The sequence below is a fragment of the Bombyx mandarina genome, chromosome 06, assembly GCF_030267445.1.
Source record: "Bombyx mandarina strain Sakado chromosome 06, ASM3026744v2".
In the NCBI taxonomy this organism is placed as follows: Eukaryota; Metazoa; Arthropoda; class Insecta; order Lepidoptera; family Bombycidae; genus Bombyx; species Bombyx mandarina.
The window spans coordinates 10,849,209-10,864,771 of record NC_143213.1 but is presented as its reverse complement, the minus strand read 5'-3'; the positions used below and the strand labels follow the sequence as shown (position 1 = coordinate 10,864,771).

Below are 15,563 nucleotides of genomic sequence, written 5' to 3'. Positions count from 1 at the left end.
TATATGTATCTAACTAGTATAAAAGGCTCAATACGGTGAATAGACTAAACCGAGACTACAATGGGAGGTTCCTTAAAAGAGTTCTTAGCATATCGCTTACAATTTTGTTTCTGGCTGAGCTAGCAATAATACTGCCTAATGCACGTTTCCATTTTTTTATGAATGAGTGATTACTGGTAGCCCAGTGCCCTCTCCAGTTTCACCAGGAAAGGTAGGCTCAGCCAGGAGGTGTGGGATTCGCTAACAGCTGCCCGAGCGTCTCCAAAGGAGACCTAACAACTCAAGGGCAGCTGCTTCGCGAATGAATCTACCACCCGATCGGAATCGCGACCCACTGAGAAGATCTGGCGAGAAGCTCGGCGGGTTGATTCATGGATTAGGTTGCACGTCGAACTCTTTGCCCAGTTCTACCAGTACGGTTACCGGGGTCCTTAAGCCTGCTCCTAGTGTTAGAGTTGAAGGCGTCTAATATAAGTTATTGGATCTGTTGAATCCGTAAGGACATGTTTAGGGTGTCGACGGTGACTGACTCCTGCGTGATTAGGATTCGGGCAGCAGTCAGCGGCGGTAACGATAAGGCGATTATCATGACGCCTTATCGAAGTAACGTTCCGATGGTGACTTCATGTGTTTTCGTATAGATTCGAGGCCCAGGTAGCCGTGTAAGTCGACGTTCCTCACGAACCACGGAGATCCGACGAATAGCCTTCAAAAACGATATTGTAGGGACTGAAGGGTGTCTATATGTGTTCGGGCTGCGTGAGCGAACACCAAATTCGCGTAAGTCATGACGGGCCTTATAAAAGCTTTGTAAAGTGTCACCTTGTTCCGAAGGGATATTTACTGCGCTTACATGTCACGGGGTAAAATTTGCCGAGATTAAACGCGGCTGATTTTATATGCGGGCGGAATGTCATAAATGCATCCAGGGTGACTCCCAGGTACTTGACCTTCCTGGCCCAGGGAATAGGTTAGCTGAAGAGGGTGATAGGGGTGTGAGATTTCTCCTTCTAATGCGGGAGGAAATCCGTGTAGAGTTTCCCCTTTGAAATAGCATCGTTGTGCTATTCGCTAGGTTGATGTCTATGTGTCATTTTCGGAACCATTGTCCGAGGGCTACTGCTGCGCTCTGGAGTTTACTCGCGATTAGGGACTTGCTCCTACTCGAACAGTAGGCGGTGTCATCAGCGAATCAGGCTAACTGGGTCGGCGGCGACCGGGGAATGTCATTAAATAAACTAAATAGGAGCGGTAAGAGTTAATTCGACTCGATATAGAAAAGAACGGTTCAATAAGAAGTTCCGTATGATGAGTACCCGTTTCTGTTCTGTTTTTTTTTAATGCATACCACACTGTAACTATGTAACGAATTTTTGCATGTTAACTACAAAACTTACTAGGGCAGGTTTCTATTTTAACACATTTCCCTTCTGTTTCAGACAAGATGTACCCTGGTTGACATCGACATCCGTCCTCGTTCTCAGCAGGCGGCTTGTAAGGTGGACAGTTCGGTGGATTCGGCACAGAGCAGGTAGGTCTACACTTCGCGGGCACCGGGCACTGACCAGCTATTTAGAAATAATAGTGTGTGTTAAAATTTTAACTTAAAAAACGATGAGCTTTAAATGAATTTCCGGAAGTATTCCAATAAATACTTTAGTACAAGAATAGAAGTACATAACCTCAAAAAATGTGTGGACCATGTGAAACTCTTCCTTCCGGTTAATAGGCAGACATACTATCATCATAACAGATCATCGATTTAACACATAAAGAAACCTAGGAAAGACAAGATATTTGTTAATGTCCTATAACATTTCACTTACGACACGATTTCTTCGGGACACAAACGTCATTGTTGTTCCTATAATAGCCGTTTGCACAAACGCACTGCGGCCTGCAGTAGGAACGCAGTTCAGCAGGACAATTCTGGTTAGAGGTACTGTTGAGATCCTCGCATCGTTCCGCCAAACATTGTGCACACGGATTCCAAACTTCATTCGGTCGTGTGCACGTGACTGGAGCTGAAAAAGGTTTCCACTGATAACTGAGCTTTTATAAAGTTTACGTTGGTGTGCAGGAGACGCAAAAATGCGTCCGCGGTATCTCTGCTGTACATTTGACTAGCAGCAACTCAGCAGGTATCTCGATGTGTGAAGGTTAGATGTTAATAAATGTACACATTGTAATGTGAAATAAAATAAATATTTAATGATACAAAGCAACCCGGCTCAAAAAGAAATACTATCCATAATATTTCTATAATGTACTACTATAAAAAAATCATAACAAAGTATTATCTTGAATACGTTGATTAGGGTGTTAACAATTTATAGACTAGGACGTTTAAATTGCAAACAACTATATTTTTAATTCTTCGTCTGCCTCCGCCTGCAATATCAAAACTGAATTTATTTTACGCATTTCATTAAAAAATAACTTAGTTATTATTGTGTGTAACTTTACTAATCTTAGAAAGTTCCTAATAAATTCACGAAAGACAGGAGTATTCCAGTAGTAGGTATAGGTCGTACTGTATAAATGTTTGTTCTAGGGGAAGCGGCATTCAAGAGTGGACCATGAGCTCACCTCGTCTATAGCATCAAAAAACCACAACACAACTTTGATTGTATTACATGTTGTACTTACGACAGTCTGTGGTCAGCACACATCTCTTGTCATTCTCACTTAGGAGCTTATAATTTTGTTTACAAACGCAGCCTGGATTGCATGGGTAAGGAAGCGCGCAATCAACTAGAGCGCGGCTGTCGCTAGTTGGACAGTAGTTCGTTTGACAACCAGTTTTGCAGGAAACGAGCGTTTCGTTTGCATTGCACGGACCTAAAATAAAGTTCCTAATTAATTTTAGTTAACACTATCGATCCGTTCCGTTACAAATATCTGTTACATATTGTATCATATTGTTACAGATATTTGTAACACTTGGACACTATATTTTAATTGGATTCAGTAATATATAAAATCTACTTGCAGAACTATTAAAAATGAAAAGATGAGATAAATAAATCTATTTATTTTATCCCTGCAAACTCCGAGTAATAATGAAAATAAGGCTTTCCAGCTTTTGCCTTAAGCGAATCTCAGAAACATTTCCAGAAAACATAGAGATAATTTTGAGAAGCTAGTTGTTACTGGCAAAATGGAATAGAAAATATGGCGAGGCAGCAACCCAATGCGTTCTTTTGACCAGATCTGTACCACACTCGATTACAGAGTCTGCAATGATGTACAAAGAATCAAAGACAGGACATGGATGGAGGTGGTCACAACCCCAGACATAAGAAGGTCAACTGGGGGACGAGGACAAGAAAACAGAAATAAGATATATATTTGTTGGGAAAAGTGTATCACATATCTATATATCACATATAATAAATCTGAAGAGTTTTTTTGTTTGTTTGGTTGAACGCGCAAATCTCAGGAATTACTGGACCTATTTGAAAAATTCTTTCAGTCTTAGATAGCTCATTTAATTTATAAAATCACGCTAAGACCAATTATTGCGCTTGTATTGACAAGCGGAGCACCAATAAAGAATGTTTCATAGTCGGGTTTTTTTTCCCTTTTGAGAGCTTCCGTTGCGTGCACTGCGGACACAGTTAAAGTTTCGCTAAAATAATGTATGACAAAATTGTTCTCCTTTAAAAGTTCTAAAAAAAGTCCGCAACAGCATATGTCTATATTTTAAGGTTGGCTCACTATATCGTTTTTTATGCTAACCAAATTTGTTTTAAAATAAAGCATTATAAGTGAAGGTGTTTTTATGAAGATGATATTAAATTCCTATCCAAATAAATACGTTATTCATCACAAGTATTTAATTTTAAAGAAATTTCCCCTCACTTGATTTTAATGAGTATCTCGCTATGAGTATTTTAATGAGTATGAGAAGATATCGCAGTTTTAAAATAACACCGCAGCAAAATAATGATCAAGCGTGTAATATTGATGTACAAGGCGTCGGCCGGCTGGTGCGCGGCGGCGCAGAATAAGAAGAATAACAAGAAACACCAAACAACTTAGGCTATAAACTATAGGCTTTAAAAATTATAAATTTTCCTGGATTTCTCCAGGATCCCATCATCAGATCTTGATGATTACAGGACCATTCGGGAAGTCTATCCTTTCGAACAAAAAAAGAAAAAAGAACTATCAGAATCGTTTCAAGCATTCTCGACAAATCGGTGAACATACATAGATAAAAAAGTATATTTGTTGGGAAAAAGGATATCACATATTATTATGATACATATATGGAAAGCGCCGCATTAGTACTAAAGTACTTATATCTTTTCTTCTGCACCGTATGTACTGAAAACCCGCGTGGAAATTTTATTTTTTCTCAGAAACGGCCTATTGCACTTTTTAGTTTTTGTGTTAATTTTTAGTTTAATTTGGGTTGTTGCAACTTTCATGTAGAATTGAAGAATTGAAGCTTACAAATGTAATTAAATTTCATTAAAAGAGGTATGATGTAGTGACTACGTAAATTAACCTCAAGCACCAGTCATCGCTATCGTCAAATCCGTCGCTTGCGACGAAGGGCTCGACGAGTAAATTAACCCTCAGACACAGCCTACTGAGTTTGTCGCCGGATCTTCTCAGTGGGTCGCGTTTCCGATCCGGTGGTAGATTCTGCGAAGCACGGCTCTTGCTAGGGTTCGTGTTAGCAACGTCGTCAGGTTTGAGCCCCGTGAGCTCACCTACTAGTTAAGGTTACGCTGATATAGCCTCTCAAGGCTCTCAGCTTAGGTAGGAAAACAAATTCAAACGTAACTTACTAGGGCAGGTTTCTATTTTAACACATTTCCCTTCTGTTTCAGACAAGATGTACCCTTCTTGACATTGACATCCGTCCACGTTCTCAGCAGGCGGCTTGTAAGGTGGACAGTTCGGTGGATTCGGCACAGAGCAGGTAGGTCTACACCTGGCGGGCACCGGACACTGACCAGCTGTTTAGAAATAATAGTTTGTGTTAAAATTTTAAATTAAAAAAACGATGAACTTCAAATAGGATTTCCGGAAGGACTCCAATAAATATTTATTACAAGAATAGAAGTAACCTCAAAAAATATGTGAACCATGTGAAACTCTTCTCTCCGGTTAATAGGCAGACATACTATCATCATAACAGATCATCGACTTAACACATAAAGAAATCTAGGAAAGTCAAGATATTAATGTTCTATAACATTTCACTTACGACACGCGTTCTTCGGGACACAAACGTCATTGTTGTTCCTGTAATAGCCTTTTGCACACACGCACTGCGGCCTGCAGTAAGAGCGCAGCTGACCAGGACAATTCAGGTTAGAGGTACTGTTTACATCCTCGCATCGTTCCGCCAAACATTGTGCACACGGATTCCAAACTTCGTTGGGTCGTGTGCACGTCACTGGAGCTGAAACAGGTTTCAACTGATAACTAAGCCCTTAAAAAGTTTTCGTTGGTGTGCAAGAAACGCAAAATGCGTCCGCGATATCTCTGCTTTGCATTTAATTTTAATTTTGACTAGCAGCAGCTGAGCAGGTATCTCGATGTGTGATGTCAGATGTACAGTAAAATAAATATTTAATATACACAACAACCCGACTCCAAAAGAAATACTATCTATAATATTTCTCTAATGTACTATAAAAAATTTTCATATTAAAGTATGTCTTGAATACGTTGATTAGCTGATAGGGTGTTAACAATTCATAGACAAGGACGTTTAAATTGCAAACAAACATATTTTTAAGTCTGCGTTTGCCTCCGCCTGCAATAAAACTCAATTTATTTTACGCATTTCATTCAAAAATAATTTAGTCATTATTATGTGTAACTTTACTTATCTTAGAAAGCTCCTAATAGATTCAGGGAAAAAAAACATTGGAGTATTACAGTAGTTAATATAGGTATTGTATAAATGTTTGTTCTAGGGGAAACGGCATTCAAGAGTGGACCTCATCTCGTCAATAGCATCATAAAACCACCAAAACAGCGTTGATTGTATTACATGTTGTACTTACGACAGTCTGTGGTCAGTACACATCTCTTGTCATTCTCACTTAGGAGCTTATAATTTTGTTTACAAACGCAGCCAGGACTGCATGGGTAGGGACGCGCGCATGCAGCTACAGCGCGGCTGTCGCTTGTTGGACAATAGTCGGCGGGACAACCAGCTTTGCAGGATACGAGCGTTTCGTTTGCATTGCACGGATCTAAAATAAAGTTCCTAATTAATTCTAGTTAACACTATCAATTGTAACAGATATTTGTAACACTTGGATATTGAAATTTTAATTGGATTCAGTCATACAAAAAACTTATATTTTGATAAAACAATTAAAAATGCAAAGACGAGCTTGATTAATCTATTGGTTTTATCCCTGCAAACTCTTAATAATAAACAACACAAGGCTTTCTAACATTTGCTTTAAGCTAATTCTAGAGTACCTCGGAAACATTGCCGGAAAACATAGAAATAATTTAGAGAAGCTAGTTGTTACTGGCAAAGTGGAAGGAAAAATATGGCGAGACAGCAACCTAATGCGTTCCTTTTGAACAGATCTGCACCACACTCGGTTACAGAGTCTGCGATGATGTACAAGTAATCAAAGACAGAACAAGATGACACAAGATCGTAAGTACGAAAGACACGGATGGAGGTGGTCACAACCCCTGAAACAAGAAGCTCAACTGGGAGACGAGGACTAGAAGACAGAAATTTGATGTATATTTGTTGGGAAAAAGGATATCACATATTATTATGATACATATATGGAAAGCGCCGCATTGGTACTAAAGTACTTATATCTTTTCTTCTGCACCGTATGTACTGAAAACCCGCGTGGAAATTTTATTTTTTCTCAGAAACGGTCTATTGCACTTTTTAGTTTTTGTGTTAATTTTTAGTTTAATTTGGGTTGTTGCAACTTTCATGTAGAACTGAAGAATTGAAGCTTACAAATGTAATTAAATTTCATTAAAAGAGGTATGATGTAGTGACTACGTAAATTAACCTCAAGCACCAGTCATCGCTATCGTCGAATCCGTCGCTTGCGACGAAGGGCTCGACGAGTAAATTAACCCTCAGACACAGCCTACTGAGTTTCTCGCCGGATCTTCTCAGTGGGTCGCGTTTCCGATCCGGTGGTAGATTCTGCGAAGCACGGCTCTTGCTAGGGTTCGTGTTAGCAACGTCGTCAGGTTTGAGCCCCGTGAGCTCACCTACTAGTTAAGGTTACGCTGATATAGCCTCTCAAGGCTCTCAGCTTAGGTAGGAAAACAAATTTAAACGTAACTTACTAGGGCAGGTTTCTATTTTAACACATTTCCCTTCTGTTTCAGACAAGATGTACCCTTCTTGACATTGACATCCGTCCACGTTCTCAGCAGGCGGCTTGTAAGGTGGACAGTTCGGTGGATTCGGCACAGAGCAGGTAGGTCTACACCTGGCGGGCACCGGACACTGACCAGCTGTTTAGAAATAATAGTTTGTGTTAACATTTTAAATTAAAAAAACGATGAACTTCAAATAGGATTTCCGGAAGGACTCCAATAAATATTTATTACAAGAATAGAAGTAACCTCAAAAAATATGTGAACCGTGTGAAACTCTTCTTTCCGGTTAATAGGCAGACATACTATCATCATAACAGATCATCGACTTAACACATAAAGAAATCTAGGAAAGTCAAGATATTAATGTTCTATAACATTTCACTTACGACACGCGTTCTTCGGGACACAAACGTCATTGTTGTTCCTGTAATAGCCTTTTGCACACACGCACTGCGGCCTGCAGTAAGAGCGCAGTTCAGCAGGACAATTCAGGTTAGAGGTACTGTTTACATCCTCGCATCGTTCCGCCAAACATTGTGCACACGGATTCCAAACTTCGTTGGGTCGTGTGCACGTCACTGGAGCTGAAACAGGTTTCAACTGATAACTAAGCCCTTAAAAAGTTTTCGTTGGTGTGCAAGAGACGCAAAATGCGTCCGCGATATCTCTGCTTTGCATTTAATTTTAATTTTGACTAGCAGCAGCTGAGCAGGTATCTCGATGTGTGATGTCAGATGTGCAGTAAAATAAATATTTAATGATACACAACAACCCGACTCCAAAAGAAATACTATCTATAATATTTCTCTAATGTACTATAAAAATTTTTTCATATTAAAGTACTATGTCTTGAATACGTTGATTAGGGTGTTAACATTTTATAGACAAGGACGATTAAATTGCTAACAAACTTACTGGTGGTAGGACCTCTTGTGAGTCCGCCCGGGTGGGTACCACCACCCTGCCTATTTCTGCCGTAAAGCAGTAATGCGTTTCGGTTTGAAGGGTGGAGCAGCTGTTGTAACTATACTTGAGACCTTAGAACTTATATCTCGAGGTGGGTGGCGCATTTACGTCGTAAATGTCTATGGGCTCCAGTAACCACTTAACACCAGGTGGGCTGCGAGCTCGTCCACCTATCTAGCAATAAAAAAAAAAAAAACCATATTTTTAATACTTTGTCTGCCTCCGCCTGCCATACCAAAACTGAATTTCATTTAAAAAAAACATGTGGCACTCGGGAACTGCCGCGGTAAAGCTATTGCATAGCATTTTTTATCAACTTATGCAATTATAATTAGACAATGATAATTTAATATTAAAACAATAATAAAACAGGACCACGCTATATTAAACATTAAAAAGTAAATGTATCTGGGCTCCAGTAACCACTTAACATCAGGTGGTCCGTGAGCTCGCTCACCCATCTATGCAAATAAAAAAGTATAAATTAGTTCAAGAAGTCGGCTTATGCAAAGAATCCAATCACTGGTAGAAAATTAAAAAATTAAATATATATCTAAAACAAAAAAAAAGAAATCAATAATTTCATGATGCGCATGCAGTGTGACGTCACGCCACGCGCTTATTCACAAACACTACACAAGCGCAACGTGTGAATGTGTTGAACGCGAGCTACATGATAGGCGGAGTGAGGGGTGTAAGGTTTTTTTTTGTTACGGAATTTCATGATTCGGTCGCCGCGCTCAAGGCGTTCTCCCCGCGATAACCTACGGCGCGGAAACCTGGAGACTGACGGCAGGGCTGGCCCATAAGTTAAGAGTCGCACAGCGGGCGATGGAGAGAGCTATGCTCGGTATTTCTCTAAGGGACAAAATCCGGAACGAAGAAATTCGACGGAGAATCAAAGTCGACGACATAGCTCTCAAAGTTAGCAGGCTGAAGTAGCAATGGGCCGGTCACATCTGTCGAGCCAGCGACGCCAGATAGGGGAGGAAAGTCCTCGAATGGAGGCCACGGATGGGTACCAGGAGCGTGGGGTGTCCTCCAACCAGGTCGACTGATGACTTATTACACACGGCGGGAAGTCGTTGGATGCGGAAGGCGGAAGACCGCATTATGTGGAAGGCATTGGGGAAGGCCTATGTCCAGCAGTGGGCAGATAATGGCTGATGATGATGATGATAATGATACTCAAGGCCCGCGATGAAATCTATGCAATAGCTTAATAATTTAATCATTATTGTTTGTAACTTTACTAATCTTAGAAAGTTCCATATAAATTCAGGAAAAAACAACATTGGAGTATTTCAGTAGTTAATATAGGTATTGTATAAATATTTGTTCTAGGGGAAACGGCATTCAAGAGTGGACCTCATCTCGTCAATAGCATCAAAAAACCACCAAAACAGCGTTGATTGTATTACATGTTGTACTTACGACAGTCTGTGGTCAGTACACATCTCTTGTCATTCTCACTTAGGAGCTTATAATTTTGTTTACAAACGCAGCCAGGACTGCATGGGTAGGGACGCGCGCATGCAGCTACAGCGCGGCTGTCGCTTGTTGGACAATAGTCGGCGGGACAACCAGCTTTGCAGGATACGAGCGTTTCGTTTGCATTGCACGGACCTAAAATAAAGTTCCTAATTAATTCTAGTTAACACTATCAATTGTAACAGATATTTGTAACACTTGGATATTGAAATTTTAATTAGATTCAGTCATACAAAAAACTTATATTTTGATAAAACAATTAAAAATGCAAAGACGAGCTTGATTAATCTATTGGTTTTATCCCTGCAAACTCTTAATAATAAACAACACAAGGCTTTCTAACATTTGCTTTAAGCTAATTCTAGAGTACCTCGGAAACATTGCCCGAAAACATAGAAATAATTTAGAGAAGCTAGTTGTTACTGGCAAAGTGGAAGGAAAAATATGGCGAGGCAGCAACCTAATGCGTTCCTTTTGAACAGATCTGCACCACACTCGGTTACAGAGTCTGCGATGATGTACAAGTAATCAAAGACAGAACAAGATGACACAAGATCGTAAGTACGAAAGACACGGATGGAGGTGGTCACAACCCCTGCCACAAGAAGCTCAACTGGATGACGAGGACTAGAAGACAGAAATTTGATGTATATTTGTTGGGAAAAAGGATATCACATATTATTATGATACATATATGGAAAGCGCCGCATTTGTACTAAAGTACTTATATCTTTTCTTCTGCACCGTATGTACTGAAAACCCGCGGGGAAATTTTATTTTTTCTCAGAAACGGCCTATTGCACTTTTTAGTTTTTGTGTTAATTTTTAGTTTAATTTGGGTTGTTGCAAATTTCATGTAGAATTGAAGAATTGAAGCTTACAAATGTAATTAAATTTCATTAAAAGAGGTATGATGTAGTGACTACGTAAATTAACCTCAAGCACCAGTCATCGCTATCGTCGAATCCGTCGCTTGCGACGAAGGGCTCGACGAGTAAATTAACCCTCAGACACAGCCTACTGAGTTTCTCGCCGGATCTTCTCAGTGGGTCGCGTTTCCGATCCGGTGGTAGATTCTGCGAAGCACGGCTCTTGCTAGGGTTCGTGTTAGCAACGTCGTCAGGTTTGAGCCCCGTGAGCTCACCTACTAGTTAAGGTTACGCTGATATAGCCTCTCAAGGCTCTCAGCTTAGGTAGGAAAACAAATTTAAACGTAACTTACTAGGGCAGGTTTCTATTTTAACACATTTCCCTTCTGTTTCAGACAAGATGTACCCTTCTTGACATTGACATCCGTCCACGTTCTCAGCAGGCGGCTTGTAAGGTGGACAGTTCGGTGGATTCGGCACAGAGCAGGTAGGTCTACACCTGGCGGGCACCGGACACTGACCAGCTGTTTAGAAATAATAGTTTGTGTTAACATTTTAAATTAAAAAAACGATGAACTTCAAATAGGATTTCCGGAAGGACTCCAATAAATATTTATTACAAGAATAGAAGTAACCTCAAAAAATATGTGAACCGTGTGAAACTCTTCTTTCCGGTTAATAGGCAGACATACTATCATCATAACAGATCATCGACTTAACACATAAAGAAATCTAGGAAAGTCAAGATATTAATGTTCTATAACATTTCACTTACGACACGCGTTCTTCGGGACACAAACGTCATTGTTGTTCCTGTAATAGCCTTTTGCACACACGCACTGCGGCCTGCAGTAAGAGCGCAGTTCAGCAGGACAATTCAGGTTAGAGGTACTGTTTACATCCTCGCATCGTTCCGCCAAACATTGTGCACACGGATTCCAAACTTCGTTGGGTCGTGTGCACGTCACTGGAGCTGAAACAGGTTTCAACTGATAACTAAGCCCTTAAAAAGTTTTCGTTGGTGTGCAAGAGACGCAAAATGCGTCCGCGATATCTCTGCTTTGCATTTAATTTTAATTTTGACTAGCAGCAGCTGAGCAGGTATCTCGATGTGTGATGTCAGATGTGCAGTAAAATAAATATTTAATGATACACAACAACCCGACTCCAAAAGAAATACTATCTATAATATGGGTGTAGGACGATTAAATTGCTAACAAACTTACTGGTGGTAGGACCTCTTGTGAGTCCGCCCGGGTGGGTACCACCACCCTGCCTATTTCTGCCGTAAAGCAGTAATGCGTTTCGGTTTGAAGGGTGGGGCAGCTGTTGTAACTATACTTGAGACCTTAGAACTTATATCTCGAGGTGGGTGGCGCATTTACGTCGTAAATGTCTATGGGCTCCAGCAACCACTTAACACCAGGTGGGCTGCGAGCTCGTCCACCTATATAGCAATAAAAAAAAAAACAATATTTTTAATACTTAGTCTGCCTCCGCCTGCAATACCAAAACTGAATTTTATTAAAAAAAAAACATGTGGCACTCGGGAACTGCCGCGGTAAAGCTATTGCATAGCATTTTTTATCAACTTATGCAATTATAATTAGACAATGATAATTTAATATTAAAACAATAATAAAACAGGACCACGCTATATTAAACATTAAAAAGTAAATGTATCTGGGCACTTAGCCAGTAAGCACTTAACATCAGGTGGGCCGTGAGCTCGCTCACCCATCTATGCAAATAAAAAAGTATAAATTAGTTCAAGAAGTCGGCTTATGCAAAGAATCCAATCACTGGTAGAAAATTTAAAAATATATATATAGGTATCTAAAACAAAAAAAAAGAAATCAATAATTTCATGATGCGCATGCAGTGTGACGTCACGCCACGCGCTTATTCACAAACACTACACAAGCGCAACGTGTGAATGTGTTGAACGCGAGCTACATGGTAGGCGGAGTGAGGGGTGTAAGGTTTTTTTTTGTTACGGAATTTCATGATTCGGTCGCCGCGCTCAAGGCGTTCTCCCCGCGATAACCTACGGCGCGGAAACCTGGAGACTTGTGGGGTAACTATGTAGTTACATAAGTGAAATTTTATGTATATATCGTTGATTGAGAAATTATATTAATTTTTAATATTGTCTACTTTTGTGACAAACATCATTTATATATAGTTAGCAATGACGCACCGTGCGCAAGCACTACGGGTGGCCCAAGCGCGCGCGCACATCACCCGCGTCTTCCAATCGATCGGCCGGCCAGTCCGTAACCTGTCTTGCCGTCGGATGCATGTCGTGTTTTACTTGCTAACCCGCTTCGCAGTGCTTGCGCATAGTTTGCTTAACGTTTATGTTTAGTTTAAAGTTGAATACATATTCGCTTTACTGGTGACCCCAAATTAGAACACAATGGCAAACAAAGACGACAATAAAGATGGAGATTCGAACGTTAACCGTGTCGGCGTGCGGGTACCTGCTTTCTACCCGACAAAACCAGAATTGTGGTTTGCAGCTCTGGAAAGCCAGTTTGCCTTGGCAAAGGTGACACAGGATGAGACTAAGTACCACTACGCTATCTCACAGCTGGAGGCAAATTACGCAGAGATTTTGGAAGATGTAATCACATCCCCTGCCGCAGCGGATAAGTACCAGCGCCTGAAAACCGTGCTGATAAAACGGCTCACGCAATCACGCGAACGCCAGGTCATGCAGCTGTTAAACCACGAAGAACTGGGGGATAGGAAGCCGTCGATTTTTCTGCGACATTTAAAGCAGCTCGCAGGTCCAGGTGTTCCCGATGACTTTATCCGGACCGTATGGACCAGTCGCCTTCCCATCGGTGTCCAGACCATCATCGCCTCCCAAAGCAAATTACAGCTGGAAGAGGTTTCGGAACTGGCAGACCAGATTATGGATATAGCGGCACCAGGTTTGCAGGTCGCAACAGCTTCCGCTTCATCCACAACGGGAGACCAGCAGATTGCGGCGCTCACTAAGCAGGTACAAGCTCTGTCAGCCAAGTTAGATCGAATGTCACGTCCGAGAGATAGATCGACGTATAGACGTCGTGGCCGTTCATCGTCTACCAGCACCAGGTCGCAGTCCAACTACCGGAAGTTTCCCACCTGCTGGTATCATATGAAGCATGGATCGAAGGCGCACAAATGCGTGAAACCTTGTGACTACGCGGGAAAAGAAACGGGCAGCCGGTAAGCATGGCCGTCGACTGCCCCAGTACCGGCCGTTTATTTGTGGTGGATAAAAGGACTAAAATACAGTTTTTAGTGGACACGGGAAGTGATTTGTGTGTTTTTCCTAAAACATTGGTTAAAGAAAGACGTTTTAAAACCGGTTATGAACTCAGTGCGGCAAACGGTTCGATAATAAATACATATGGGTACGCCCACTTTGTACTAAACCTAGGCTTGCGCCGCGACTTCGCTTGGCGGTTTATAGTAACCGACGTTACAAAGGCGATAATAGGGGTTGATTTTCTGTCACATTATAATCTTGTTGTAGATATTCGCAATCAACGCCTAATCGATGGTAGCACAATGCTAGCGTCCCCGGGTTTGCTTGCCCGCACTAATGAGGATGTTTCTTCGGTCAAGGTAATGTCTGGTAAGTCTGTGTATCATGACATACTAGCAAAATACCCCGAGATTACTCGTCCTCATGGAATAAACACCACACCTCGTCACAATACTGTACACCACATACGCACCACACCTGGGCCGCCTGTATCATGTACACCGCGCCGATTGGCGCCTGAAAAATTAAAAACAGCTAAGGCTGAGTTTAATGCTATGCTACAAATTGGTACCTGTCGTCCATCAGATTCGGCATGGGCGTCGCCGCTTCACCTCGCCTCTAAAAAGGACAACGGATGGCGTCCCTGTGGCGATTATCGTATGTTGAACGCTCGAACAATCCCCGACCGGTACCCAATCAAACACATCCACGACTTTGCACATAGTCTATCTGGTAGCAGTGTATTTTCAACCATCGATTTAGTGAAGGCTTACCATCAGATACCCGTACATCCAGGCGACATCGCGAAGACCGCCATAACAACGCCGTTCGGCCTGTACGAATTTCCGTACATGACGTTCGGACTTCGTAATGCCGGACAGACATTTCAGCGCTTCGTAGATGAAATGGTAAGGGGTCTAGATTTTACATACGCCTATCTAGATGATTTTTTAGTGTTTTCTAAAGACCAGAGCACCCATGAAGAACACCTTCATCAGCTGTTTAGCAGATTGAGTGAGTATGGCATGGTCATCAACACTTCGAAATGTGTATTCGGTGCCTCGGAGGTCAAGTTTTTGGGGTACCGCATCTCAGCTGCAGGAACGACTCCTCTGCCAGAGAAGGTCGAAGCTATAAAGAGCTTTCCTACCCCCAAGACTGTCAGGTAGCTACGCAGGTTTCTGGGGATGATAAACTTCTATAGGCGGTTTATCCCTAACGCAGCCCAACATCAAGCACCCCTCAACGCGTTGGATCAGTCAAAGGCTCTCAACCAATCGACATGACAGGTGAGGCATCGAAGGCATTTGAAGCCTGCAAAGAAGGCCTCTGTCAGGCCGCCTTGCTGGCTCATCCAAAATGCGACGCCAGGCTGGCACTGGTAACTGACGCGTCCGACAGCGCTATAGGGTCTGTCCTCCAACAGCACAATGGAGATGCGTGGCAGCCTCTAGCCTTCTACTCTCACAAGCTGAGTCCCACCCAGCAAAAGTACTCACCGTATGATCGAGAGCTCCTCGCCATTTACGAGAGCGTAAAATACTTCCGCCACATGATCGAGGCTCGCGACTTTGTGATCTATACGGACCACAAACCACTCACGTTTGCCTTCCATAATCGGAAGGAGA

The 15,563-nt window shown here is 41.8% G+C and overlaps 1 protein-coding gene and 2 long non-coding RNA genes across 6 annotated transcripts in view; 2 read left to right on the top strand and 1 right to left on the bottom strand.

Moving 5' to 3' along the window:
• LOC149502838 (uncharacterized) overlaps nt 1–15,563 on the top strand; it is a 118,784-nt gene that overhangs the window by 18,731 nt on the left and 84,490 nt on the right. The window lies entirely within an intron of this gene.
• LOC149502841 (uncharacterized) lies at nt 10–3,775 on the top strand. Of its 4 annotated transcripts, none has more exons than XR_016323224.1 (3): nt 10–780; nt 1,440–1,531; nt 2,555–3,775. It is a non-coding gene; the product is annotated as an uncharacterized LOC149502841 (long non-coding RNA). The 4 variants fall into 4 exon arrangements; XR_016323227.1 differs by having other exon boundaries at nt 10–1,251; XR_016323226.1 differs by having other exon boundaries at nt 10–1,251; nt 1,440–3,775.
• Nucleotides 4,574–8,546, bottom strand: LOC149502840 (zonadhesin). Its single transcript, XM_089728483.1, has 6 exons — nt 8,525–8,546; nt 7,734–7,931; nt 7,312–7,482; nt 6,033–6,224; nt 5,225–5,422; nt 4,574–4,973 (listed from the first exon to the last, which is right to left on the bottom strand). Exons 1-6 carry the CDS (start codon nt 8,544–8,546, stop codon nt 4,765–4,767), a joined length of 990 nt encoding a protein of 329 aa, XP_089584609.1. The 3' UTR covers nt 4,574–4,764.

Coding starts and splice junctions, on each gene's coding strand:
- LOC149502840 (XM_089728483.1), bottom strand. CDS start 8,546: ATGGCAGGCGGAGGCAGACAAA. Junction 7,483..7,733: donor TGTCCCGAAGAACGCGTGTC/GTAAGTGAAATG, acceptor ATTTCTAAACAG/CTGGTCAGTGTCCGGTGCCC. Junction 5,423..6,032: donor TGTACTGACCACAGACTGTC/GTAAGTACAACA, acceptor AACCTGTTTCAG/CTCCAGTGACGTGCACACGA.